This window comes from Agelaius tricolor, unplaced genomic scaffold (assembly GCF_023055355.1).
Source record: "Agelaius tricolor isolate 1412-34295 unplaced genomic scaffold, bAgeTri1.0.p SCAF_129, whole genome shotgun sequence".
In the NCBI taxonomy this organism is placed as follows: domain Eukaryota; kingdom Metazoa; phylum Chordata; class Aves; order Passeriformes; family Icteridae; genus Agelaius; species Agelaius tricolor.
This window is the reverse complement of record NW_027269389.1, coordinates 162375-189453: the sequence shown is the minus strand read 5'-3', so window position 1 is coordinate 189453 and position 27079 is coordinate 162375. Positions and strand designations below refer to the sequence as shown.

General features: G+C 46.4%; 1 protein-coding gene across 1 annotated transcript in view; it reads left to right on the top strand.

Annotated features, from left to right (window-relative positions):
* Positions 1 to 25822, top strand: part of LOC139586666 (large neutral amino acids transporter small subunit 2-like) — a 30096-nt gene extending 4274 nt beyond the window's left edge. Inside the window, 11 exon segments of the mRNA XM_071420240.1 lie at positions 1077 to 1281; positions 2842 to 2993; positions 4821 to 4946; positions 7554 to 7707; positions 9795 to 9825; positions 9827 to 9919; positions 13413 to 13516; positions 15362 to 15458; positions 20196 to 20345; positions 22115 to 22298; positions 25023 to 25822. Of these exon segments, the coding sequence (XP_071276341.1) occupies positions 1077 to 1281; positions 2842 to 2993; positions 4821 to 4946; positions 7554 to 7707; positions 9795 to 9825; positions 9827 to 9919; positions 13413 to 13516; positions 15362 to 15458; positions 20196 to 20345; positions 22115 to 22298; positions 25023 to 25228 (1502 nt within the window). The 3' untranslated portion in view covers positions 25229 to 25822.
* The last annotated feature ends 1257 nt before the right edge of the window (positions 25823 to 27079 follow it).

The following is a 27079-nucleotide window of genomic DNA, read 5'->3' as shown; positions in this document are numbered from 1 at the left end:
TCCTGGCTCGTTCTGGGGCCACACGGGCCCTAAAAACTCCCAAAAATCCTCATTTTTCTCCCCAAAAAAACCCTAAAAAATTCCATTTTTTCCCCCCAAAAAAATCCCAATTTTTTCCACTTTTTCTCCTCAAAAATTCCCGTTTTCCCCCAAAAAAGCCCCTAAAAAATCCCAATTTTTCCCCTGAAACCCCTAAAAGACCCCCAATTTTTTGCCACTTTCTCTCTTTAAATATTCCCATTTTTTCCCTAAAAAACCCTAAAAAATCCCAAATTTCCCCTAAAAAATCCCCATTTTTTCCCCCAAAAACATCCCAAATTTCCTGTAAAAAATCCCAAATTTTTCGCCGTTTTTCCCCCAAATTTCCCCTAAAAAATCCCAATTTTTTCCCTCAAAACCCCTTAAAAAATCCCAGGTTTTTTCCAGTCTTTTACCATAAAAATCCCATTTTTTTTTCCAGTTTTTCCCCTCAAAAACCCCTAAAAAAATCCCATTTTTTCCCCCGAATACCCCCAAATTTCCCCCAAAAAATCCCATTTTTCCCCCTAAAAAATCCCAATTTTTTTCCAGTTTTTAACCATAAAAATCCCAATTTTTTCCCCATTTTTTCCCCAAAAAAACCCTAAAAAATCCCAATTTTTCCCCTCAGGTAACATCATCGGCTCGGGCATTTTCGTTGCCCCTCGCGGGGTCCTGGCTCACGCCGGGGCCGTGGGGCCTGCGCTGCTCATCTGGGGCCTCTCGGGGGCCACACGGGCCCTAAAAACTCCCAAAAATCCCCATTTTCCCCTCAAAACCCCCAAATTTCCATTAAAAAATCCCAATTTTTTCATTTTTCCCAATTTTTTCCCATTTTCCCCCAATTTTTCCCCAATTTTCCCCTCAGGTTCCATCATCAGCTCCGGTATTTTCGTGGCCCCTCACGGGGTCCTGGCTCGCTCTGGGGCCTCTCAGAGGCCACACGGGCCCTAAAAACTCCCAAAAATCCTCATTTTTCTCCCCAAAAAAACCCTAAAAACCCCAATTTTTTTCATTTTTCCCAATTTTTTCCCATTTTTCCCCATTTTTCCCCTCAGGTAACATCATTGGCTCCGGCATTTTCGTTGCCCCTCGCGGGGTCCTGGCTCACGCCGGGGCCGTGGGGCCTGCGCTGCTCATCTGGGGCCTCTCGGGGGCGGTGACGGCCGTGGGCGCCCTGTGCTACGCCGAGCTGGGCGTGGCCCTGCCCCGCCCTGGCGGCGACTACGCCTACGTGGGCCACGCCTTCGGGCCCCTGGTTGGGTGAGTTTATCCAAAATTATCCAAAAAATCCAAAAAAATCCCAAAAATGGGCAAAAATCCCCATCAAAATCGGGCCCGGTTTGAGCAAACGCCGCCATTTTGTGCCTTTGCCCTGAGGGTTTGTGGCGCTTTTCCGCCATTTTGGGTCCTTTTTCCTCCATTTTGTGTCCTTTTCCCACCATTTCCCTACGTGGGCCACGCCTTCGGGCCCCTGGTTGGGTGAGTTTACCCAAAATTACCCAAATATCCCGAAAATTCCCCAAAAATCCCTGTCAAAATCGGGCCCAATTTGAGCAAACGCCGCCATTTTGTGCCTTTGCCCTGAGGGTTTGTGGCACTTTTCCGCCATTTTGGGTCCTTTTTCCTCCATTTTGGGTCCTTTTCCCACCATACCCCCAAGTGGGCCACGCCTTCAGGCCCCTGGTTGGGTGAGTTTATCCAAAATCCCACAAAAAATCCAAAAAAATCCCAAAAATGGGCAAAAATCCCCGTCAAAATCGGGCCCGGTTTGGGCAAACGCCGCCATTTTGTGCCTTTACCCCTCGGGTTTGTGGCACTTTTCCGCCATTTTGGGTCCTTTTCCCTCCATTTTGGGTCCCTTTCCCACCATTTCCCTACGTGGGCCACGCCTTCAGGCCCTTGGTTGGGTGAGTTTACCTCAAAATTACCCAAAATCCCACCAAAAATCCAAAAAAATCCCAAAAATGAGGAAAAATCCCCCTCAAAATCGGGCCCGGTTTGAGCAAAAGCCGCCATTTTGTGCCTTTGCCCTGCGGGTTTGTGGCGCTTTTCCGCCATTTTGGGTCCTTTTCCCAAAATAGGCCTACATGGGCCACGCCTACGGGTCCTTGGTTGGGTGAGTTTATCCAAAATCCCACAAAATATCCAAAAAAATCCCAAAAATGGGCAAAAATCCCCGTCAAAATCGGGCCTGGTTTGAGCAAACGCCGCCATTTTGTGCCTTTGCCCTGAGGGTTTGTGGCGCTTTTCCGCCATTTTGGGTCCTTTTTCCTCCATTTTGGGTCCTTTTCCCACCATTTCCCTACGTGGGCCACGCCTTCGGGCCCCTGGTTGGGTGAGTTTGATGGAAAACACCCAAAAATTCCTCAAAAATCCCCAAAAATCCCTGTCAAAATCGGGCCTGGTTTGAGCAAACGCCGCCATTTTGTGCCTTTGCCCTGAGGGTTTGTGGCGCTTTGCCGCCATTTTGGGTCCTTTTTCCTCCATTTTGGGTTCTTTTCCCACCATTTCCCTACGTGGGCCACGCCTTCAGGCCCCTGGTTGGGTGAGTTTCCCTCAAAATTACCCAAAATCCCACAAAAAATCAAAAAAAATCCCAAAAATGAGGAAAAATCCCCCTCAAAATCGGGCCCAGTTTGAGCAAATGCCGCCATTTTGTGCCTTTGCCCTGAGGGTTTGTGGCGCTTTTCCGCCATTTTGGGTCCTTTTCTCTCCATTTTGTGTTGATTTTCTGTCCATTTCCCGCCACTTTCTTCCACATTTTCCCCCTTCTAGCAAGAAATTCTCTCTCTTTAACCAAAATTTCCATTTTTTCCCCAGATTCCTGCGCCTGTGGATCTCGGTGCTGGTGATTTACCCGACCAACCAGGCCGTGATCGCTCTGACCTTCGCCAACTACGTCCTGCAGCCTCTGTTCCCCACCTGTGGCACCCCCGAGGCCGCCCTCAGGCTCCTGGCTGCCGCCTGCCTCCGTGAGTTTCCAAAAAATCCCAAAATTTGGGGAAAAAACGGCGAAAAACGGTGAAAAAACGACGAAAAACGGCCAAAAAACAACGAAAAAAACGATGAAAAATGGGGAAGAAATGACCAAAATTGACCCAAAATTGACCCAAATTTACCCTAAAATCTCCATTTTTTCACCAAAAAATCTTCTTATTTTTATTTTTGCCCAAAATCCCTTTATTTTCCCTCAAAATTGAGATATTTATCATTTTTAGTGCTTTTGATGTGGGTGAACTGCCCCAGTCTGTGCTGGGCCTTGCGGGTCCAGGCCGTGGTTGCTAAAATCCCCATTTTTAGCCCTAAAATCCCCATTTTTTCACCTAAAATCTCCATTTTTCACCTAAAATCTCCATTTTTCACCTCAAATTTCAGTTTTTTTCCCCAAAATCCCATTTTTTTTGCCCCAAAATGACCCAAATTTGTCCTTTTCAGTCCTCCTGACGTGGCTGAACTGCCCCAGGCCACGGTTGCTAAAATCCCCATTTTTAACCCTAAAATCTCCATTTTTTACCCTAAAATCCCCATTTTTTCACCAAAAATCTCCATTTTTTTTCTTTTTTTGCCCAAAACCCCTTTATTTTCCCTCAAAATTGCCATTTTTCTCATTTTTAGTGCTCCTAATGTGGGTGAACTGCCACAGCGTGTGCTAGGCCTCACTCATCCAGGCCGCAGTTGCTAAAATCCCCATTTTTAGCCCTAAAATCTCCATTTTTTACCCTAAAATCCCCATCTTTTCACCAAAAATCTCCATTTTATTTCTTTTTTTGCCCAAAATCCCCCTTTTTTGCCTCAAAAATTGCCATTTTTATCATTTTTAATGCTTTTGATGTGGGTGAACTGCCCCAGTCTGCGCTAGGCCTCACACATCCAGGCCGCAGTTGCTAAAATCCCCATTTTTAGCCCTAAAATCTCCATTTTTTACCCTAAAATCCCCATTTTTTCACCAAAAATCTTCATTTTTTTACATTTTTTTGCCCAAAATCCCTTTATTTTCCCTCAAAATTGAGATATTTATCATTTTTAGTGCTTTTAATGTGGCTGAACTGCCTCAGTCTGCGCTAGGCCTCACACGTCCAGGCCGCGGTTGCTAAAATCTCCATTTTTAGCCCTAAAATCCCCATCTTTTCACCAAAAATCTCCTTTTTTAAAATTTTTTGCCCGAAATCCCCCTTTTTTGCCTCAAAAATTGCCATTTTTCTCATTTTTAGTGCTTTTAATGTGGGTGAACTACCACAGCGTGTGCTAGGCCTCAGACATCCAGGCCACAGTTGCTAAAAGCCCCATTTTTAACCATAAAATCCCCATTTTTTCCCCTAAAATCCCCATTTTTTCACCAAAAATCTTCATTTTTTTACATTTTTTTGCCCAAAATCCCCCATTTTTCCCTCAAAATTGCCATTTTTCTCATTTTTAGTGCTCTTAATGTGGCTGAACTGCCCCAGCATGTGCTAGGCCTCACACATCCAGGCCGCAGTTGCTAAAATCCCCATTTTTAGCCCTAAAATCTCCATTTTTTACCCTAAAATCTCCATTTTTTCACCAAAAATCTTCATTTTTTTACATTTTTTTGCCCAAAATCCCTTTATTTTCCCTCAAAATTGCCATTTTTCTCGTTTTTAGTGCTTTTGACGTGGTTGAACTGCCTCAGTCTGCGCTAGGCCTCACACATCCAGGCCGCGGTTGCTAACATCCCCATTTTTGACCCTAAAATCTCTGTTTTTTCACCAAAAATCTCCATTTTTTTTCCCAAAATCCCCATTTTTTGCCCCAAAATGATTGAATTTTCTTCTTTTCAGTGCTTTTGACGTGGGTGAACTGCCACAGCGTGCGCTGGGCCACGCGGGTCCAGGACGTTTTCACTGCGGGGAAGCTCCTGGCGCTGGCGGTGATCGTGGGGGCCGGGGCCGTGCTCATCGCCAGGGGTGAGAAATGGGGCAAAAAACCCAGATTTTGGGCAAAAACGGGGATTTGGGGGAGGAAAATGGGGATTTTGGGGGGAAAAATGGAAAAAAATTGGGAAAAAATGGAGGAAAATTGGGGAGGAATGGAGCTGGTGCTGATCGTGAGGGCCGGGGCCCTGCTCAGAGCCAGGGGTGAGAAATGGGGCAAAACCCCCAGATTTTGGTGAAAAAACCCAGATTTTGGGCAAAAACGGGGATTTTCCAGAATTTTGGGGGGATTTGGGGGGAAAAACGGGGATTTTGGGGGGAAAAATGGGGAAAAAATGGGGGGAAAAGGGGAAAATTGGGGAGGAATGGAGCTGGTGCTGATCGTGAGGGCCGGGGCCGTGCTCAGAGCCAGGGGTGAGAAATGGGGCAAAAAACCCAGATTTTGGGCAAAAACGGGGATTTGGGGGAAAAAATGGGGATTTTGGGGAGGAAAATGGGGATTTTGGGGGGAAAAATGGAAAAAAATGGGGAAAAATGGGGAAAAAATGGGGGAAAAGGGGGAAAATTGGGGAGGAATGGAGCTGGCGCTGATCGTGAGGGCCGGGGCCGTGCTCAGAGCCAAGGGTGAAAAATGGGGGGAAAAATGGGGATTTTGAGCAAAAATAGAGAAAATTTAGGATTTTGGGAGAAAAATTGGGGATTTGGGGCAATTTTGAGGGGAAAACGGGGAAAAAATGGGGAAAAATGTGGTAAAAATGGGGAAAACCATGAAATTTTTTTTTTTAAATTTCAACTCTTTAAGAATTAATTAAAAATTTTCAAATCATTAAAAACAATTTAAAAATATTGAAAAATCCCGAAAAAATACGAAAAAATGGAAAAAATCAAAAAACATTCAAAAAAAAAATCCAAAAAATTCGGAAAAAATTCAAAAAAAATCCCAAAAAATTCACAAAAAAATCACAAAGACATCCAAAGAAATTCACAAAAAAATCCTAAAAAAATTACAAAAATTCTGAGAAAATTTGAAAAAAAATCACCACAAAAATCCTAAAAAATTGGAAAAAAAATCCCCCCAAAATCACAAAAATTCCGAAAAAATTTAAAAAAAAATCCCAAAAAATTCGCAAAAAATCCCAAAAAATTCACAAAAAATTCGAAAAGAAATCCTAAAAAATCCAAAAAATTCACAAAAAATCACAGAAAAATCCCAAGAAATTCAGAAAAAATTTGGAAAAAAATTCCTAAAAAATTCACAAAAAATCCCAGAAAAATTCACATAAAATCCGAAAAAAATTAGCAAAAAAATCCTAAAAAAATCATAAAAAATCCCAAAAAAATCCTAAAAAATCCTAAAAAATTCACCAAAAAATCACAAAAAATTCACAAAAATTCCGTGAAAAATTCACAAAAAATTCACAAAAAATCCCCAAAAAATCACAGAAAAATCACAGAAAAATCAAAAAAATTTCACAAAAAACCCCCTAAAAATTCGAAAAAAAAATTCACAAAAATTCACAAGAAATCCAGAAAAATTCACCAAAAAAAATCCTAAAAAATTCACAAAAATCCCAAAAAATTCAGAAAAGAATCACAGAAAAAATCGAAAAAGAATTTAAAAAAAATCACAAAAAATTCAATAAAATTCAAAAAGAATTTTAAAAAATCCTAGAAAATTCAGAAAAAATCCCCAAAAAATTCACAAAAAAATCACAGAAAATTCACAAAATATCCTAAAAAAAAATGACAAAAAATCCTCAAAAAATTCACAAAAAAATCCTTAAAAATTCACAAAAAATTCGAAAAAAATCCTAAAAAATTCAGAAAAAAATCTGAATATAAATCCGTAAAAATTCGAAAAAATTTCTAAAAAAAAATCCGAAAAAAAATCCTAAAAAAATCACAAAAAATTCCAAAAAAAATCTGATTTTTTTTGCCTTCCCTGTCCAGGTGAGAACTTTTGGCTCCGCCCCTCGGTGGCGTTTTCCTGGTGGGCGGAGCCGGGGGCGGGGCCTCTGTTCCTGGGCCAAAATGGGGGAAAAATCGGGAAAAAATGGGGGAAAAACGTGAAAATTGTTTTGTTTTTCATTTCAAATTTCTACAGATCAATTAAAACTTTCAAAATAATGTAAAAATATTGAAAAATCATGAAAAAATTCAAAAAATATCAAAAAAAATTCAAAAAAAATCGAAAAAAATTCGAAAAAAAATTGAAAAAAATCGAAAAAAATGTGGAAAAAATGGGGAAAAATTGCCCAAAATCGCTGATTTTTGCCCCAATTTTCCCTGTCCAGGTGAGAACTTTTGGCTCCGCCCCTCGGTGGCGTTTTCCTGGTGGGCGGAGCCGGGGGCGGGGCCTCTGCTCCTGGGCCAAAATGGGGGAAAAATCGGGAAAAAATGGGGGAAAAACGTGAAAATTGTTTTGTTTTTCATTTCAAATTTCTACAGATCAATTAAAACTTTAAAAATAATGTAAAAATATTGAAAAATCACGAAAAAAATCGAAAAAAATCGAAAAAAAATCGAAAAAAATCGAAAAAATCCGGAAAAAAATCGAAAAAAAAAATTGAAAAAAATCGAAAAAAATGTGGGAAAAATTGCCCAAAATCGCTGATTTTTGCCCCAATTTTCCCTGTCCAGGTGAGAACTTTTGGCTCCGCCCCTCGGTGGCGTTTTCCTGGTGGGCGGAGCCGGGGGCGGGGCCTCTGTTCCTCGCCTGCCTCCAGGGCTCCTTCGCCTACGGGGGCTGGAACTTCCTCAACTACGTCACCGAGGAGCTGGTGGAGCCCCAGAGGTGGGGAAAAATGGGGGGAAAAAGGGGGAAAATGGGAAAATTGAGGGAAAAATGGGGATAAGGGGGGGAAAAATAAAAAAAAAATGGGGAAAAACGGTGGAGAAATGGGGAAAATAGGGGGGAAAAACGGGTAAAAAATGGCGGGAAAAATGGGGAATATGAGGGGGATATGGGGGGGGAATGGGGGAAATATGAGGGGGAAAATGGGGGGAAAAAGGGGGAAAATGGGAAAATTGAGGGAATAATGGGGGAAATGGGGGGGAAAATAAAAAAAATGGGGAAAAACGGTGGAGAAATGGGGAAAATAGGGGGGAAAAACGGGTAAAAAATGGCGGGAAATGGGGAATGTGAGGGGAATATGAGGGGGGAAAATGGGGGGAAAAGGGGGAAAATGGGAAAATTGGGGGAAATGGGGGGAAAAACTGAAAAAAAGGGGAAAAATGGGGAGAAATGGGGAAAATAGGGGGGAAATTGGGGGGAAAATGAGGGAAAATAGGGGGAACATGAGGGGAATATGAGGGGAAAATGGGGAAAATAGGGGGGGAAATGAGGGGAAAAATCGGGGGAAAAATCGGGGGAAAAACGGGGAAAATGGGAAAATTGAGGGAATAATGGGGGAAATGGGGGGGAAAATAAAAAAAAATGGGGAAAAACGGTGGAGAAATGGGGAAAATAGGGGGGAAAAACGGGGTAAAAAATGGCGGGAAATGGGGGGGAATATGAGGGGGATATGAGGGGAATATGAGGGGGGAATGGGGGAATATGAGGGGAAAAATGGGGGGAAAAAGGGGGAAAATGGGAAAATTGAGGGAAAAATGGGGGAAATGGGGGGGGAAATAAAAAAAATGGGGAAAAATGGGTAAAAAATAGTGGGGAAAATGGGGAATATGAGGGGGGAATGGGGGAAAATGGGGGGAAAAAGGGGGAAAATGGGAAAATTGGGAGGAAATGGGAGAAAAATGAGGGGAAAATTGAGAAAAATGGGGAAAAATGGGGGAAAAATGAGGATTTTTAGGGTGAAAAATGGGGGTTTTGGGCCCACCTGAGGAGGTTTTGGGGTGGATTTTGGGTTTTTGGGGTTTTTGGGGTGGATTTTTGGGGTTTTGGGGTGGATTTTGAGGTTTTTAGGTTGGATTTCTGGTTTTCTGGGCTTTTTGGGGTGGATTTTTGGGTTTTTTGAGGCTTTTGGGGCGGATTTTTGGTTTTTGGGGATTTTTAGGGTGAATTTTGGGTTTTTTTTGGGTTTTTGGGGTGAATTTTGGGTTTTTTTGGGTTTTTGGGGTGAATGTTGGGGTTTTTGGGGTGGATTTGGGGTTTTTTGAGGTTTTTATGGTGGATTTTTGGTATTTTTGGGGTGAATTTTGGGGTTTTTGGGGTGAATTTTGGGATTTTTGGGGCAGATTTTTGGTTTTTTTGAGGTTTTTAGGGTGGATTTTAGGTTTTCTAGCATTTTTAGGTTTTTTGGGGATTTTTGCGGTGAATTTTGGGATTTTTGAGGTTTTTGGGGTGAATTTGGGGTTTTTTGGGATTTTTGGGTGGATCTTTGGGTTTTTGGGGTGGGTTTGGGATTTTTTGGGGTGAATTTTGGGGTTTTTGGGCTGGATTTTGGTATTTTTGGAGTGGATTTGGGGCTTTTGAGGTTTTTTGGAGTGAATTTTGGTTTTCTGGGGTTTTTGGGGATTTTTGGGGTGGATTTTTGGTTTTTTTTGGGATTTTTACTGTGAATTTTGGGGCTTTTTGGGGTTTTTGGGGTGAATTTTTGGCTTTTTGAGCTTTTTGGGGTTCACTTTTGGGTTCTTTGAGGTTTTTAGGGTTGATTTTTAGGGTTTTTGGGGTGAATTTTGGATTTTTGAGGTTTTTATGGTGGATTTTTGGTATTTTCGGGGTGAATTTTGGATTTCTTTGGCATTTTCAGGGTGGATTTTTGGCATTTTCAGGGTGGATTTTTGGCATTTTCGGGGTGGATTTTTGGCATTTTTGGGCTGGATTTTCGCATTTTTATGGTTTTCCGCCTCACCTGAGTAGAATTTTGGGCCGATTTTTGCCATTTTTGGGATTTTTCCCATTTTTCCTCCCTCCTTTCCCAGGAACCTTCCCTTGGCCATCTCCATCTCCATCCCCCTTGGTGACTTTCCTGTACGTGGCCGCCAACGTGGCCTACCTGGCTGCCATGAGCCCCAGGGAGATCCTGCAGAGCGACGCCGTGGCCGTGGTGAGGGGAAAAACCTGAAAATTTGGGTGAAAACGGTGAAAAAATGGGAAAAATCGGTGAAAATTTGGGGAAAATCGGTGAAAAAATGAAAAAAATCGGGTTAAAAATGGGGAAAAAAATGGGGAAAAAATGGGAATTTTGGGGGGAAATGGGTGAAAAAATTGGGGATTTTGGGGGGAAAAATGGGGGGGAAAACCCCCGAAAATTTGGGGTAAAAAGGCGAAAATTTGGGCAAAAACGGTGAAAAAATAGGAAAAATCGGGTTAAAAATGGGGAAAATTGGGGGGAAAAATGGGGTTAAAAATGGGAAATTTGGGGGGAAAAATGGGGACAAAAATGGGGATATTGGGGGAACACATGAGGGGGAAAGGCACAAAAAATTTGGGGAAAAAAGGTGAAAATTTGGGCAAAAATGGTGAAAAAATGGGGAAAATTGGGTTAAAAATTGGGAAAAATGGGGAAAAAATGGGGATTTTGGGGGGAAAATGGAGGAAAAATGGAGGAAAAAATGGGGAAATTTGGGGGGAACATGTGAGGGAAAAAGGCAAAAAATTTGGGGAGAAAAAGCGAAAATTTGGGCAAAAATGGTAAAAAAATGGAAAAAACGGTGGAAAAAATGGGAAAAATCAGGTTAAAAATGGGGAAATTTGGGGGGAAAAATTGGAATTTTTGGGGACACAGCTGGGGGTGAGAAACACCAAAAATTTGGGGTAAAAAGGCGAAAATTTGGGCAAAAATGGTGAAAAAATGGGAATTTTGGGGGATTTTTGGGGATTTTGGGGTTTTGGGGGTTCCTGGCTGCCATGAGCCCCAGGGAGATCCTGCAGAGCGACGCCGTGGCCGTGGTGAGCCCAAAATGCAGAAAATTTGGGGAGAAAAAGCGAAAATTTGGGCAAAAACGGTGAAAAAATGGAGGGAAAATCGGTGAAAATTTGGGCAAAAAACGGTGAAAAAATGAAAAAAATCGGGTTAAAAAATGGGGGGAAAAAATGGGGAATTTTGGGGGCAAAATGGGGGGAGCAGCTGGGGGGGGGGAAACAGCAAAAATTTGGGGAAAAAAGGTGAAAATTTGGGCAAAAACGGTGAAAAAATGAGAAAAAACAGTGAAAAAAATGGGAGGAAAATGGGGAATTTGGGGGGAAAAATGGGGAAATTTGGGGGGAAAATGGGGATTTTAGGGGGAACACCTGGGTGGGAAAAGCACAAAAAATTTGGGGAAAAAAGGCGGAAAATTTGGGGAAAAAACGGTGAAAAAATGGGCAAAAAATGGGGGAAATTTGGGGGGAAAAAATGGGGAAATTTGGGGGAAAAATGGGGAGAAAATGGGGATTTTGGGGGGGGAGAAACACAAAAAATTTGGGGGTAAAAAGGCGAAAATTTGGGCAAAAATGGTGAAAAATGGGGAAAAAATGGGAAAAAAATGGGTTAAAATGGGGGAAATTTGGGGGGAAAAATGGGGATTTTATGGGGCACAGCTCGGGGTGAAAAGCACAAAAAATTTGGGGAAAAAAGGAGAAAATTTGGTCAAAAATGGTGAAAATTTGGGCAAAAACGGTGAAAAAAATGGGAAAAAAGGGGGGAAAAAATGGGGAGGAAAATGGGGAAATTTGGGGGGAACATGTGAGGGAAAAAGGCAAAAAATTTGGAGACAAAAGGCAAAAATTTGGGCAAAAATGGGGGAAAAAATGGGCAAAAAATGGGGAAATTTGGGGGAAAAAATGGGGAAATTTGGGGGGAAAATTGGGGATTTTGGGGTGAGCAGCTGGGGGGGAAAAAACGGCAAAAATTTGGGCAAAAACGGTGAAAAAAATGGGAAAAAATTGGGTTAAAAATGGGGATTTTGGGGGGGAAAAATGGGGGGGAAAATGGGGAAATTTGGGGGGAAAATTGGGGATTTTGGGGGGCAGAGCTGGGGGAGGGAAACACAAAAAATTTGGGGTAAAAAAGGCGAAAATTTGGGCAAAAAACGGTGAAAAAATGGGAAAAATCGGTGAAAAAAATGAGAAAAATCGGGGTTTAAAAATGGGGATTTTGGGGGGAAAAAATGGGGGGGAGCAGCTGGGGGGGGGGAAACAGCAAAAATTTGGGGAAAAAAGGTGAAAATTTGGGCAAAAATGGTGAAAAAATGGGAAAAATTGGGTTAAAAATGGCTTAAAAATGGGGAAATTTGGGGGAAAAAACGGGGGAAAAAAATGGGGGATTTTGGGGAGAAAATGGAGGAAAAATGGAGGAAAAAATTGGGAAATTTGGGGGGAAAAAATGGGGGGGGAAAACTTCGAAAATTTGGGGGGGAAAACAGCGAAAATTTGGGCAAAAATGGGGAAAAAAATGGGAAAAATCGGGGTTAAAAATGGGGAAATTTGGGGGGAAAAATGGGGACAAAAATGGGGATATTGGGGGAACACATGAGGGGGAAAGGCACAAAAAATTTGGGGAAAAAAACCTGAAAATTTGGGGAAAAAACGGTGAAAAAATGGGAAAAATCAGGTTAAAAATTGGGAAATTTGGGAAAAAATGGGGATAAATGGGGAAATTTGGGGGGAATGTGGGGATTTTGGGGGGCACAGCTGGGGGAGGGAAACACAAAAAATTTGGGGTAAAAAGGTGAAAATTTGGACAAAATCGGTGAAAAAATGGAAAAAAACAGTGGAAAAAACGGGAAAAAAGAAGGGGAAAAAATGGAGAAATTTGGGGGGAAAAATGGGGAGGAAAATGGGGGAAATTTGGGGGGGAACATGTGAGGGAAAAAGGCAAAAAATTTGGGGAAAAAAGGCAAAACTTTGGGCAAAAATGGTGAAAAAATGGGAAAAAATGGGGAAAGAAAGGGTTTAAAAATGGTGAAAAATGGGAGAGAAAAATGGGGATTTTGGGGAATTCTTGGGGAAATATTTTGGGGAATTCTTTGGGAAATTTTTGGGAATTTTGGGGAATTCTTTGGGATTTTTGGGGAATTTTTTGAGATATTTTTAGGGAATTTTTGGGGGATTTTGGGAGATTTTTGGGAAAGTTTTTGGGAATTTTTTGGGACTTCTCTCGGGAATTTGTGGGGAATTTTTGGGGGAATTCTTTGGGATTTTTTGGGAATTTTTTGGGGATTTTGGGGAATTTTTAGGGAATTTTTTGGGAATTTTGGGGGGAATTTTAGGGAATTTTTTGGGGAATTCGTGGGGAATTTTTGAGGATTTCTTTGGGAATTTTGGGGAGAATCTTTTGGGAAGTTTGGGGGAATTTTGGGGGGAATTCTTTGGGAATTCTGTGGGAAATTTTTTTGGAATTCTTTGGGAATTTTGGGGGAATTTTTGGGGAATTTTTTGGGAATTTTGGGAGGAATTCTTTGGGGGTTTGGGGGGAATTTTTTGGGGAAATCTTGGGTAAATCTTTGGGGAATTTTGGGGAATTTTTTGGGAATTCTTTGGGAATTTTGTTGTGGGATTTTCACGGAATTTTTTGGGGATTTTCATGGAATTTTTGGGGATTTTCCCTCCCTTTCCAGACCTTTGGGGAGAAGGTTCTGGGCCCCCTGGCCTGGGTGATGCCCTTGGCTGTGGCTCTCTCCACCTTCGGCGGCGTCAACGGCTCCCTCTTCACCTGCTCCAGGTCAGAAACCCCAAAAATCCCCAAATTCCCAAAAAATTCCCCAAAATTTCCCCCATTTTTCCTGATTTTTCCTGATTTTTCCCCATTTTTTGGTGATTTTTTGGTCATTTTTCCCCCAAATTTCGGATTTTTTCCCCCAATTCTTCTGCTTTAATTCCCTCTTCACCTGCTCCAGGTCAGAAACCCCAAATTCCCAAAATTCCCAAAATTTTCCCAAAAATTTCCCCCATTTTCCCCCATTTTTCCCGATTTTTCCTGAATTTTCCCCGATTTTTCCCCATTTTTTGGTCATTTTTTGCTCCAATTTCTTCATTTCTTCCCCAAATTTCCCCTTCCCAACCCCCTCTTCACCTGCTCCAGGTCAGAAACCCTAAATCCCCAAATTCCCAAAATTCCCAAAAATTCCCAAAAAATTCCCAAAATTTCTCCCATTTTCCGAATTTTTCCTGATTTTTCCCCATTTTTTGGTGATTTTTTGGTCATTTTCCCCCAATTCTTCTGCTTTAATTCCCTCTTCACCTGCTCCAGGTCAGAAACCCCAAAATCCCCAAATTCCCAAAAAATTCCCAAAAATTTCCCCCATTTTTCCTCATTTTTCCTGAATTTTCCCCAATTTTCCCCATTTTTTGGTGATTTTTTGGTCATTTTTCCATCAAATTTCTGATTTTTTACCCCTTAATTCCCTCCTCATCGTCTCCAGGTCAGACAATTCCAAATTCCCAAAATTCCAAAAATTTCCCCAAAATTTCCCCAATTTTTCCTGAATTTTCCCCAATTTTCCCCCATTTTTTGGTCATTTTTTGGTCATTTTTCCATCAAATTTCTGATTTTTTACCCCTTAATTCCCTCTTCACCTGCTCCAGGTCAGAAACCCCAAAATCCACAAAATTTCCCCAATTTTCCTCCCAAAATTCCCCCAAATCTCTCCCAAATTCTCCCAATTTTCCCCCCAAAATTCCCCAAATTTCGCCCCAAAATTCCTCAATTTTCCCTCCAAATTTTTCCTAAAATTCCCAATTTTCCACCCCAAATTTCCTCCCAAAATTTCCCAAGTTTTCCCTCAAATTTTCCCCAATTCTCCGCCAGTTTTCCCAATTTCTCCCCCAAAATCTCCATTTTTCCCACCAAATTTTCCCCCAAATTCCCCACCAATTTTCCCCTAAACTTCCCCAAATTCACACCCCAAATTCCCCAATTTTCCCTCCAAATTTTCCCCAAAATTCCCCAAAACTCCCCATTTTTCCTCCAATTTCTCTCCAAATTTCCCCCCAAATTTTCCCAATTTTCACCCCGAAATTCCCCAATTTTCCCCCTCAAAATTCCCCAATTTTTCTCCCAAAATTCCCCAATTTTCCCTCAAAATTTCCCCCAAATTTCCCCCTCGATTTTCCCCTTAAATTTCCCCAAATTTCCCCCCAAATTCCCCAAATTTTCTCCCCAAAATTCCTCCCAAAATTCCCCCCAAAATTCCTCAATTTCCCCCCCAAATTTTCCCCAATTTTCTCCCCAAAATTCCCTCAAAATTCCCAAATATTCCCCCCAAAATTCCCCAATTTTCCCCCTCAAAATTCCCCAAATTTTCCCTCATTCCTCTCCCCATTGCATCGCCTCCATTTGGCCCCGCCCACCATGACATCACCTCCGCCTGGCCCCGCCCACCACGACATCACCTCAACGTGACCCCGCCCACCATGACATCACCTCCATTTGGCTCCGCCCACCATGACATCACCTCAACGTGACCCCGCCCACCATGACATCACCCCCCCCCCCGGCGCTGGGCCCCGCCCACCATGACATCACCCCCCCGGCGCTTGGCCCCGCCCCCTGCGATGACGTCACCAGGCTGTTCTACGCGGGCGCCAGGGAGGGGCAGCTGCCGGCCCTGCTGGCCATGATCCACCTGAGGCGCCACACGCCCGTTCCCGCCCTCCTCGTCACCGTGAGACACCAAAATGGGGCTAAAAACGGGGAAATTGGGCAAAAACGGGGAAAAACAAAAAAAAAAAGGAGAAAATCGGGTCAAAATTGGGTGAAAAACCTGCAAAAAACGGGCGGGAAATGGGTGAGGGAAGGGGTAAAGGCGGCCATGATGGATCTGTGGTGCCACAGGCCTGTGCCAGCCCTTCTTGTCACTGTGAGACACCAAAATGGGGCTAAAAAGGGAGAATTTGGGCAAAAAAGGGGAAAAACAAAAAAAAAATGGAGAAAATCGGGTCAAAATTGGGTGAAAAACGGGCGGGAAACGCGTGAGGGAAGGGGTAAAGGCGGCCATGATGGATCTGTGGTGCCACAGGCCCATTCCTGCCCTTCTGGTGACCGTGAGGCACCAAAATGGGGCTAAAAATGGGGAAATTGGGCAAAAATGGGGAAAAACAAAAAAAAAATGGAGAAAATCGGGCGAAAATTGGGCGAAAAACGGGCGGGAAACGCGTGAGGGAAGGGGTGAAGGGGGCCATGATGGATCTGTGGTGCCACAGGCCTGTGCCAGCCCTGCTTGTCACTGTGAGACACCAAAATGGGGCTAAAAAGGGGGAAATTGGGCAAAAATGGGGAAAAACAAAAAAAAAAAATGGAGAAAATCGGGTGAAAAATGGCAAAAATCGGGCAAAAAACGGGCGGGAAATGGGTGAGGGAAGGGGTAAAGGGGGCCATGATGGATCTGTGGTGCCACAGGCCTGTGCCAGCCCTGCTTGTGACTGTGAGACACCAAAATGGGGCTAAAAAGGGAGAATTTGGGCAAAAACGGGGAAAAACAAAAAAAAAATGGAGAAAATCGGGCGAAAATTGGGTGAAAAACGGGGGAAAAACGGGCGGGAAATGGGTGAGGGAAGGGGTGAAGGCGGCCATGATGGATCTGTGGTGTCACACACCTGTGCCAGCCCTTTTTGTCAGTGTGAGACACCAAAATGGGGCTAAAAATGGGGAATTTGGGCAAAAATGGGGAAAAACAAAAAAAAAAAAGGAGAAAATCGGGTCAAAATTGGGTGAAAAACGGGCGGGAAATGGGTGAGGGAAGGGGTAAAGGCGGCCATGATGGATCTGTGGTGCCACAGGCCCGTGCCTGCTCTTCTTGTCACTGTGAGACACCAAAATGGGGCTAAAAAGGGAGAATTTGGGCAAAAATGGGGAAAAACAAAAAAAAAAAAGGAGAAAATCGGGCGAAAATTGGGGGAAAAACGGGCGGGAAATGGGTGAGGGAAGGGGTGAAGGCGGCCATGATGCAGCTGTGGTGTCACAGGCCCGTGCCTGCCCTTCTTGTCACTGTGAGTCCCCAAAATGGGGCTAAAAATGGGGAATTTGGGCAAAAACGGGGAAAAACAAAAAAAAATGGAGAAAATCGGGCGAAATTTGGGGGAAAAATGGGCGGGAAACGCGTGAGGGAAGGGCTGAAGGCGGCCATGATCCACCTGAGGTGCCACACGCCCGTTCCCGCCCTCCTCGTCACCGTGAGACACCAAAATGGGGCTAAAAAGGGAGAAATTGGGCAAAAATGGGGAAAAACAAAAAAAAAAATGGAGAAAATCGGGTGAAAATTGGGTGAAAAACGGGCGGGAAACGCGTGAGGGAAGGGGTAAAGGCGGCCATGATGGATCTGTGGTGCCACAGGCCTGTGCCAGCCCTGCTTGTGACTGTGAGACACCAAAATGGGGCTAAAAAGGGAGAATTTGGGCAAAAAAGGGGAAAAACAAAAAAAAAATGGAGAAAATCGGGTGAAAAATGGCGAAAATCGGGCAAAAAACGGGCGGGAAACGCGTGAGGGAAGGGGTGAAGGCGGCCATGATGGATCTGTGGATATGTGGTGTCAGACGCCCGTTCCCGCCTTTCTTGTGACTGTGAGGCACCAAAATGGGGCTAAAAAGGGAGAAATTGGGCAAAAATGGGGAAAAACAAAAAAAAATTGAGAAAATCGGGTGAAAAATGGCAAAAAACGGGCGGGAAATGGGTGAGGGAAGGGGTAAAGGCGGCCATGATGGATCTGTGGTGTCACAGGCCCCGTTCCTGCCCTTCTTGTCACTGTGAGGCACCGAAATGGGGCTAAAAAGGGAGAATTTGGGCAAAAATGGGGAAAAAAAAAAAAAAAAGGAGAAAATCGGGCGAAAAATGGGTGAAAAATGGGGAAAAAACGGGCGGGAAATGGGTGAGGGAAGGGGTAAAGGCGGCCATGATGGATCTGTGGATCTGTGGTGTCACAGGCCCGTTCCTGCCCTTCTTGTCACTGTGATACACCAAAATGGGGCTAAAAAGGGGGAATTTGGGCAAAAATGGGGAAAAACAAAAAAAAAGGAGAAAATCAGGCGAAAAATGGGCAAAAAATGGGGAAAAATGGGTGAGGGAAGGGGTGAAGGCGGCCATGATGGATCTGTGGATCTGTGGTGTCACAGGCCCGTTCCTGCCCTTCTTGTCACTGTGAGACACCGAAATGGGGCTAAAAAGGGAGAATTTGGGCAAAAATGGGGAAAAACAAAAAAAAATGGAGAAAATCGGGCGAAAATTGGGCGAAAAAAGGATAAAAATGGGCAAAAAATGGGTGAGGGAAGGGGTAAAGGCGGCCATGATGGATCTGTGGATCTGTGGTGTCACAGGCTTGTTCCTGCCCTTCTTGTCAGTGTGAGACACCAAAATGGGGCTAAAAAGGGAGAATTTGGGCAAAAATGGGGAAAAACAAAAAAAAAAAGGAGAAAATCGGGTCAAAATTGGGTGAAAAACAGGCGGGAAACGCGTGAGGGAAGGGGTGAAGGCGGCCATGATGGATCTGTGGATCTGTGGTGCCACACGCCCGTTCCTGCCCTTCTTGTCACTGTGAGGCACCAAAATGGGGCTAAAAATGGGGATTTTGGGCAAAAATGGGGAAAAACAAAAAAAAAATGGAGAAAATCGGGCGAAAATTGGGGAAAAAATGGGGAAAAAACGGGCGCGAAATGGGGTAAAAATGGGTGAGGAAAGGGTTAAAAATTTGGTGGAAAAATTGTGGAGATTTGGGTGCAAAAGTCAAAATCTGGGGGAAAATTTTGGAAATTGATTCAATTTGGGCAATTTGGGTTCAAAACTCAGAATTTGGGGGAAAAAATTTTGCAAATTTGGGGATAAATTTTGGCGATTTGGGTGCAAGACTCAGAATTTGGGGATAAATTTGGGAAATTTGTGTCCAAAACTCAAAATTTGGGGAAAAATTTGGGTGCAAAACTACAAATTTGGGGAAAAAAATTTGCAAATTTGGGGGAAAATTCTGGAAATTTGGGGATAAATTTGGGTCCAAAACTCCAAATTTGGGGACAAATTTTGAAAATTTGGGGATAAATTTGCATCCAAAACTCAACATTTGGGGAAAAATTTGGGGATAAATTTTGCAAATTTGGGTTCAAAACTCCAAATTTGGGGAAAATTCTGGAAATTTGGGTCCAAAACTCAAAATTTGGGGAAAAAAATTTGGAAATTTGGGGGAAAATTCTGGAAATTTGGGGATAAATTTGGGTCCAAAACTCAAAAATCGGGAAAAAAATTGGGAAATTTTGGGGCATCAATTTTTCAAATTTGGGGATAAATTTGCGTCCAAAACTCAAAATCTGGGGATAAATTTCCAAAATTTTGGAAATTTGGGTCCAAAACTCAAAATTTGGGGAAAAATTTTGCAAATTTGGGGAAAAATTTGGGTCCAAAACTCAAAATCTGGGGAAAAAATTTGGGAAATGTTGGGGCATAAATTTTGCAAATTTGGGGACAAATTTGTGTCCAAAACCCAAAATTTGGGCATAAATTTTGCAAATTTGGTCAATTTGCATCCAAAACTCAGAATTCAGGGATAAATTTTGGAGATTTGGGCAATTTATGTCCAAAACTAAAAATCTGGGGAAAAATTTTGCAAATGTTGCAAATTTGGGGATAAATTTTGGAAATTTGGGTCCAAACCTCAAAATCTGGGTGTAAATTCTGGAAATTTGGGGATAAATTTGGGAAATTTGTGTCCAAAACTCAAAATCTGGGGAAAAATTTGGGTCCAAAACTCAAAATTTGGGGAAAAAAATTTGCAAATTTGGGGGAAAATTCTGGAAATTTGGGGATAAATTTGGGTCCAAAACTCCAAATTTGGGCATAAATTTTGGAAATTTGGGGATAAATTTGCATCCAAAACTCAACATTTGGGGAAAAATTTGGGGATAAATTTTGCAAATTTGGGTGCAAAACTCCAAATTTGGGGAAAATTCTGGAAATTTGGGTCCAAAACTCAAAATTTGGGGAAAAAAATTTGGAAATTTGGGGGAAAATTCTGGAAATTTGGGGATAAATTTGGGTCCAAAACTCAAAAATTGGGAAAAAAATTGGGAAATTTTGGGGCATCAATTTTTCAAATTTGGGGATAAATTTGCATCCAAAACCCAAAATTTGGGGATAAATTTTGCAAATTTGGGTGCAAAACTCCAAATTTGGTGATAAATTTTGTAAATTTGGGGACAAATTTGCATCCAAAACTCCAAATTTGGGCATAAATTTTGCAAATTTGGTCGATTTGCATCCAAAACTCCAAATCTGCCGATAAATTTCTCCAATCTGCGCCCAAATTTTCCCAATTTCCTCCCAAATTTCGCCTCCAAATCCTTGAATTCCTCAATGGGCGTGTCCATGGCGGGGTGGGCGTGTCCTAACGCAAGCCCCGCCCCCTTTTTTCCCCCGCCCCCAGTGCGTGTCCACGCTGCTGATGCTGGTGACGGGCGACATCTACACGCTCATTAATTACGTGGGCTTCGTTAATTACCTCTGGTACGGCGTCACCGTGGCCGCGCTGCTGCTGCTGCGCTGGAGGGAGCCCCGCCTGCCCCGCCCCATCCGGGTACGCCACGCCCACTTCCGGTCAATAACCACGCCCCCTTTGAGGGTTAACCACGCCCATTTTGTCCCAAAGCCGTGACTCTTTTCTGGTTTAAACTGCGCCCATTTTAGCACATAGCCACGCCCACTTCTGCCCCTAAACCACGCCCCTTTTGAGGGTTAATCACGCCCCTTTTGGCCCAAACCACGCCCACTTTCTGCTTTAAATCACATCCCCTTTTCCAGTTGACCACGCCCATTTTGTCCCCCAAGCCACGCCCACTTTGTGTTACGAAATCACGCCCCCTTATGCAGATTAGGTGCGCCTACTTTGGGCATGAAGCCACGCCCCCGAGTGAATTCCCACGCCCCCCATTCATAAAAAAAAATCGCTACGAGTGAATTCCCACGCTCCCCATTCATAAAAACCGAGCCCCCCCCATTCGATTCCCACGCTCCCATTCATAAATTTGTTGCTACAAACGCTCCCCATGGAATTCCCACGCCCTCCCATTCATAAAAAATCTTACTGGAACGCCCCCAGTTGATTCCCACGCCCCCCATTCATAAAAATTCATACTCCAATCTCCCTCTAGTGAATTCTCACGCTCCCCATTCACAAAAACCTCCCTTCCCACCCCCTCCCCTTACACCGTTCACAGGTGTGGCCCCTCCCCTCCCATCCAGGTGTGTCCCTGACCCCTCCCACCCCCATCCAGGTGCATCTTTGGCCCCTCCCCTCCCATCCAGGTGTGTCCTTAACCCCTCCCCCCTATCCAGGTGTGTGTTTGACCCCTCCCCTCCCATCCAGGTGCATCTTGGACCCCTCCCCTCCCCCTCAGGTGTGTCCCTGACCCCTCCCACCCTCATCCAGGTGTGTCCCCTCCCCCTCAGGTGCATCCCCCCCATCCAGGTGTGTCCCCTCCCCCTCAGGTGTATCCCCAGCCCCTCCCCTCCCCCTCAGGTGCATCCCTGACCCCTCCTCCCCATCCAGGTGTGTCCATCCCTGACCCCTCCCATCCAGGTGTGTCCCCTCCCCTTCAAATGCATCCCCACCCCCTCCCTCCCCCATCCAGGTGTGTCCCCTCCCCCCCCCAGGTGTGTCCCCTCCCCCTCAGGTGCATCCCTGACCCCTCCCCCTCCAATCCAGGTGTGTCCCTGACCCTCCCCTCCCATCCAGGTGTGTCCCCTCCCCTTCAGGTGCATCCCTGACCCCTCCCACCCCCATCCAGGTCCATCCCCACCCCATTCCCCCCTATCCAGGTGCATCTTTGACCCCTCCCTTCCCCCTCAGGTGTGACCCCTCCCCTATCCAGGTGTGTCCCCTCCCCCTCAGGTGCATCCCTGACCCCTCCCCTTTCCCCCAGGTACATCCCTGACCCCTCCCCCTCCAATCCAGGTACATCCCTGACCCCTCCCCCTCCAATCCAGGTGCATCCCTGACCCCTCCCCTTCCAATCCAGGTGTGTCCCCTCCCCCTCAGGTGCGTCCCTGACCCCTCAGGTGAATCCCCAGCCCCTCCCCCTCCCCCTCAGGTGCCTCCCCTCCCCCTCAGGTGCCTCCCCTCCCCATCCAGGTGCATCCCCCCCCTATCCAGGTGTGACCCCCCCCCCCATATCCAGGTGTGTCCCGTCCCCCTCACGCCCCTCCCCCCCATCCAGGTGTATCCCCCCCATATCCAGGTGCGTCCCCTCCCCCCCCTCAGGTGCCTCCCCTTCCATCCAGGTGCCTCCCCTCCCCCCCCAGGTGCGTCCCCTCCCCTCACCCCCCTCCCTCCCCCGTGTGTCCCAGGTGCCGCTGCTGTTCCCCTTCCTGTACCTGCTCTTCTGGGGCCTCCTCTTGGCCTTCTCGGTGTGGGCGGAGCCGCTCGTGTGCGGCCTGGGCCTGGCCGTGACGGCCACGGGCGCCCCCGTGCACCTGCTCTGCCTCAGGGCCCGCGCCGCCAACCGGGCCCCGGGGCTGCGCCGCGCCGTGGGTGAGGGGGGGTTTGGGGGGTTTTGAGGGGGATTTGGGGGGAATTTATGGGGATTTGAGGGAAATTTGGGGGGTTTGGGGGAGATTTCAGGGGGTTTTAGGGGGATTTGGAGGGGGGTTGGGATGGTTTGGGGAGGATTGGGAGGGATTTGGGAGGGTTTGAGGGGGGGTTTTGGGGATTTGGGGGGGTTTGGAGGGGAGTTTGGGGCAGTTTGAGGGGATTTATGGGGATTTGAGGGGATTTGGGGGGTTTGAGGGGGTTTTGGGGGGTTTGAGGGGGATTTGAGGGGGTTTGAGGGGGGTTTGGGGCAATTTGAGGGGGTTTGGGGAGATTTAGGGGAGATTTGGGGAGGTTTACGGGGGATTGGGAAGGGATTTGGGGGCGGTTTGAGGGGGTTTGGGGAGGGTTTGGGGGGGTTTGAGGGAGATTTGAGGGGGATTGGGAGGGGTTTGAGACGATTTTGGGGGAGTTTGGGGAGGGTTTGAGGGAGGTTTGGGATGGTTTGAGGGGGTTTCGGGGGGTTTGAGGGGGTTTAGGGAGATTTGGGGGGGTTTTGGGGAGGTTTGAGGGGATTTGGGGGGCAGTTTGGGGGAATTAATGGGGATTTGAGGGAAATTTGGGGGGTTTGGGGGAGATTTCAGGGGGTTTTAGGGGGATTTGGAGGGGGGTTTGGGATGGTTTGAGGGGGATTTGGGGGGGATTTAGGGAGGTTTGAGGGGGATTTGAGGGCAGTTTGGGGGGTTGGGAAGGAATTTGGGGGGGATTTGGGATGGTTTGAGGGGGTTTGGGGGGATTTGAGGGGGGGTTTGCAGAGGATTTGGGGGGATTGGGGCGGTTTGAGGGGGTTTGGGAAGGGGTTTGGGATGGTCTGGGGAGGTTTAGGGGTGCTTGGGAGGGGGTTTGAGGGGGGTTTGGGATGGTTTGAGGGGATTTATGGGGATTTGAGGGAAATTTGGGGGGGTTTGGGAAGGGTTGGGAAGGTTTTTTGGGGGATTTGACGGGGTTGGGGGGAGTTTTGGGAGGTTTGAGGGGGTTTTAGGGGGCTTGGGAGGGGTTTGGGTGGATTGGGGGGCATTTGGGGGGGTTTGAGGGAGATTTGAGGGGGTTTGGGGAGGGTTTGGGGGGGTTTGAGGGAGATTTGAGGGGGATTGGGAGGGGTTTGGGACGGTTTGAGGGGGGTTTGAGGGGGTTTGGGGGGGTTTGAGGGGGATTTGGGCAGGTTTGGGGAGGGTTTGAGGGGGGTCTGAGAGGATTTGAGGGGGGTTTGAGGGAGATTTGAGGGGATTTGGGGGTGATTGGGGGGGTTTGAGGGAGATTTGAGGGGGTTTGGGGGGGATTTAGGGAGGTTTGAGGGGGATTTGGGGGGGATTTAGGGAGGTTTGGGTGGATTTTAGGGAAATTTGGGAGGGGTTTTAGGGGGTTGGGAAGGGATTTGGGGAGGTTTGAGGGCGATTTAGGGAGGTTTGGGGGTGGTCTGAGGGGAATTTATGGGGGTTTGAGAGGGTTTGAGGGGGATTTGGGGGGGTTTGGGGGAGGTTTGAGGGGGTTTTGGGGTGGTTTAGGGGGCTTTGAGGGGGGTTTGGGGAGGTTTTGGGATGGTTTGAGGGGGTTTGGGGAGGGTTTGGGAGGTTTGAGGGGGTTTGGGGGCGGTTTGAGACGATTTTAGGGGGGTTTAGGGAGGTTTGGGATGGTTTGAGGGAGATTTTGGAGGGGTTTGAGGGGGTTGGGAAGGGATTTGAGGGGGATTTGGGGAGGTTTGAGGGGGGATTGGGGGGATTTGGGAGGGGTTTGAGGGGGTTTGGGGGGATTTTAGGAGATTTTGGAGGGATTTGGGGGAGTTGGGAAGGGATTTGGGGGGGTTTGGGAGGGTGTTTTTGGGATTTGGGGAGGGTTTGGGATGGTTTGAGGGGGGTTTGAGGAGGTTGGGAAGGGATTTGGGGGAGATTTGAGGGAAATTTCGGGGGGTTTGAGAGGATTTTAGGGGGTTTAGGGGGGTTTGAGGAGGTTTGAGGGGGGATTGGGGAAGTTTTGGGGGGCTTGGGATGGTTTGAGGGGAATTTGGGGAGGTTTGGGGGGGGTTTGGGAGGGGATTTGAGGGAATTTGAGGGGGTTTTGGGGACGTTTGAGGGTGCTTGGAGAGATTTCGGGGGGATTTGGGAAGGTCTGAGGGGAATTTGGGGTGCTTTGAGGGGAATTTGGGGGCAATTTCGGAGGTTTTGGGGGGATTTGGGGAGGTTTGGGAGTCCTGGGAGGGGATTTGAGGGGGTTTGGGGAGGTTTTTGGGGGGATTTGAGGGGGTTTGGGAGGGGATTTCTGGGGTTTGAGGGGGTTTTGAGGAGGTTTGAGGGGGAATTTGGGGCAGATTTCGGGAAATTTGGGGGAATTTTGAGGGGATTTGGGGAGGTTTGAGGGGAATTTTGAGGGCCTGGGGGAAATTTGAGGGGATTTTGGGAATTTTGAGGAGGTTTTGGGGGCATTTGGGACATTTTGAGGGAATTTTAGGAAATTTGAGGGGATTTTGGGAAATTTGAGGGGATTTTGGGCCCTTTTAAGCAGATTTTGGGCTCTTTGGTGACACTCAACCCCAATTTTTGGGGTTTTTAGGACATTTTGGGGAAGATTTATTAAAATTTTAGGTTTTGGGGCTTTTTTTTTTTTTAATCTCACCCCAAAATTTTTTTGTTTTTTTTTTTTTAATTTTTTTTTTCCCCCCCTTCCCCTCAGCCCGCGTGACGTCATTCGGGCAGCGCCTCCTATTGGTCGTCTACCCCGGAGGAGGGGGCGGGGCCGAGGAAAGCCCCTCCCCCACGGCCGAGCCCCTCAAACCCCCCTCCCCCCCCCTGCGAGGACCCCCAGACCCCCCTGACCCGCCCCTCCCCCTCCTGAGCCACGCCCCCTCCCCTTTTAGCCCCGCCCCCTCTCCCCTTTAGGCCCCACCCCTGAGCCCGGTGGGGCCGCCCCTCCCCCAGTGCCTTAATTAATAAGAAAGAAAGGGGGCGTGGCCTTAAATTCCCCTCCCCTTTCAATGACGTCACGGGCAGAGCCGGCTCCGCCCCTTTCCCCGCTGCTTTTAATAATAATAATAATAATAATAATAATAAAAACGGGGGGCGTGGCCTCGTGGTGGGCGTGGCTTGTGAATAAAACACCTTTGGCAGAAAAAAAGAAATTCAAATCTGTGTCGGTTTTTTAATATTTTAACGGAATCTCCGGGATTTCGCCTCAAAATTTTCCGTCGGGATTTTACGGGAATTGGCGAAGTTTTTTACGGAAAATCCCGAACTCGGAGGAAAAAATCCGCCCAATGTTTTTGGTTTTTTTTTTTTTTTTGGATATTCCCGCGCTTTTCACGGAAATTTCCCGAGCTTTAAAATCAGGAATTCTCTACGGAAATTCCCCAAAATTTTATTTTTTCGCGGATTTTTTTTTGGGGGGAGTTTTTCCGGAAATCCCCGAACTTTTGACGGAAATCGCCGAAGTTTTAGACGCAAATTTCCGAACTTGAATCGGGAAAAAAAAACAAATCACGAATTCCTCCGGAAATTCCCGAACTCCTCCGAGCCTTCCCGACACCGGAAACACCCGAAGAGTCACGGGAACAACCGGAAATACCCGAAGAGCACCGGAAACAGCCGAAGAGCCGCCGGGAACGCACGGAAGGTGACGGAAACACCCGAAGAGTTACGGAAAGCCGCGAAGCTTTCCGGAAACAGCCGAAGCGCCGTGCGGAAGTTGCCGAAGCCGCCGTCCGGAAGCGTCCGAAGGCGCAGCGCAAGCGGCGCCACACCAAGATGGCGGACGGGGAGGAGGTGACTCTGGACGGGCGGCCGCTCCATCTGCTGCGCGTCGCCGACCTCAAAGCGGCCCTGGAGCAGCGAGGGCTCGCCAAGAGCGGCCAGAAGAGCGCCCTGATCAAGCGGCTGCGAGGGGTGAGGGGGAAGCGCCAGAAATGGCGGCGGCGCCGAGGAGAGGCCGCCGTGAGGGGAAAGAGGGGGGGCGGGAAAATGGCGGCGCATGCGCGGGAAGCGGGGAGTGAAGGGGGGGGAAAGGTTCCCCCCCTCAGGGTTTTCCCGCCAACGCGTGAGGGGGGGAAAAAGGCGGGAAGGAGGAGACCCCCCCCCCCTTCATGAGGGTGAGTGGGGGGGTGAGGGCGGCTTGGGGTGAAAAAAGGAGATTTTGGGTCCGTTGGAGGTGTGAGGGGAGGGTTTTTTTGAGGGAATTTTGTGCGTAAAAGTTGGGGATTCGTGGGGTTTTGGGGTAAAAGTTGCGGGTTTTGGGAGTTCCGCGGAGAGCCTGAGGGGGTTTGGGTTTAAAGGGAGGGGTTTGAGGAGTTCATGAGGGGATTTGGGGTGAAACTCCCGGTTTTGATGAGTTTGAGGTAAAGTCTGAGGGGATTTGGGGTAGAAGTTGCGGCTTTTGTGAATTCTGCAAAAAGTCTGAGGAGATTTGGGTTTAAAGCTCCGGTTTTGAAGAATTTGTGAGGGGATTTGGGGTGAAAATCCCGGTTTGGGAGTTGCAAGAAAAGTCAGGAGCGATTTGGGTTTAAAGCTCCGGTTTTGAGGAGTTTGTGAGGGGATTTGAGGTAAAAATCCCGGTTTTGATGAGTTTGAGTAAAAGTCTGAGGGGATTTGGGTTTAAAGGTCGGGTTTTGAGCAATTCCTGAGGGAATTTGAGGTGAAAATCCCGGTTTTGATGAGTTTGAGGTAAAGTCTGAGGGGATTTGGGGTAGAAGTTGCCGTTTTGCTGAATTTTGGGAAAAGTTGGAAGCAATTTGTGTTTAA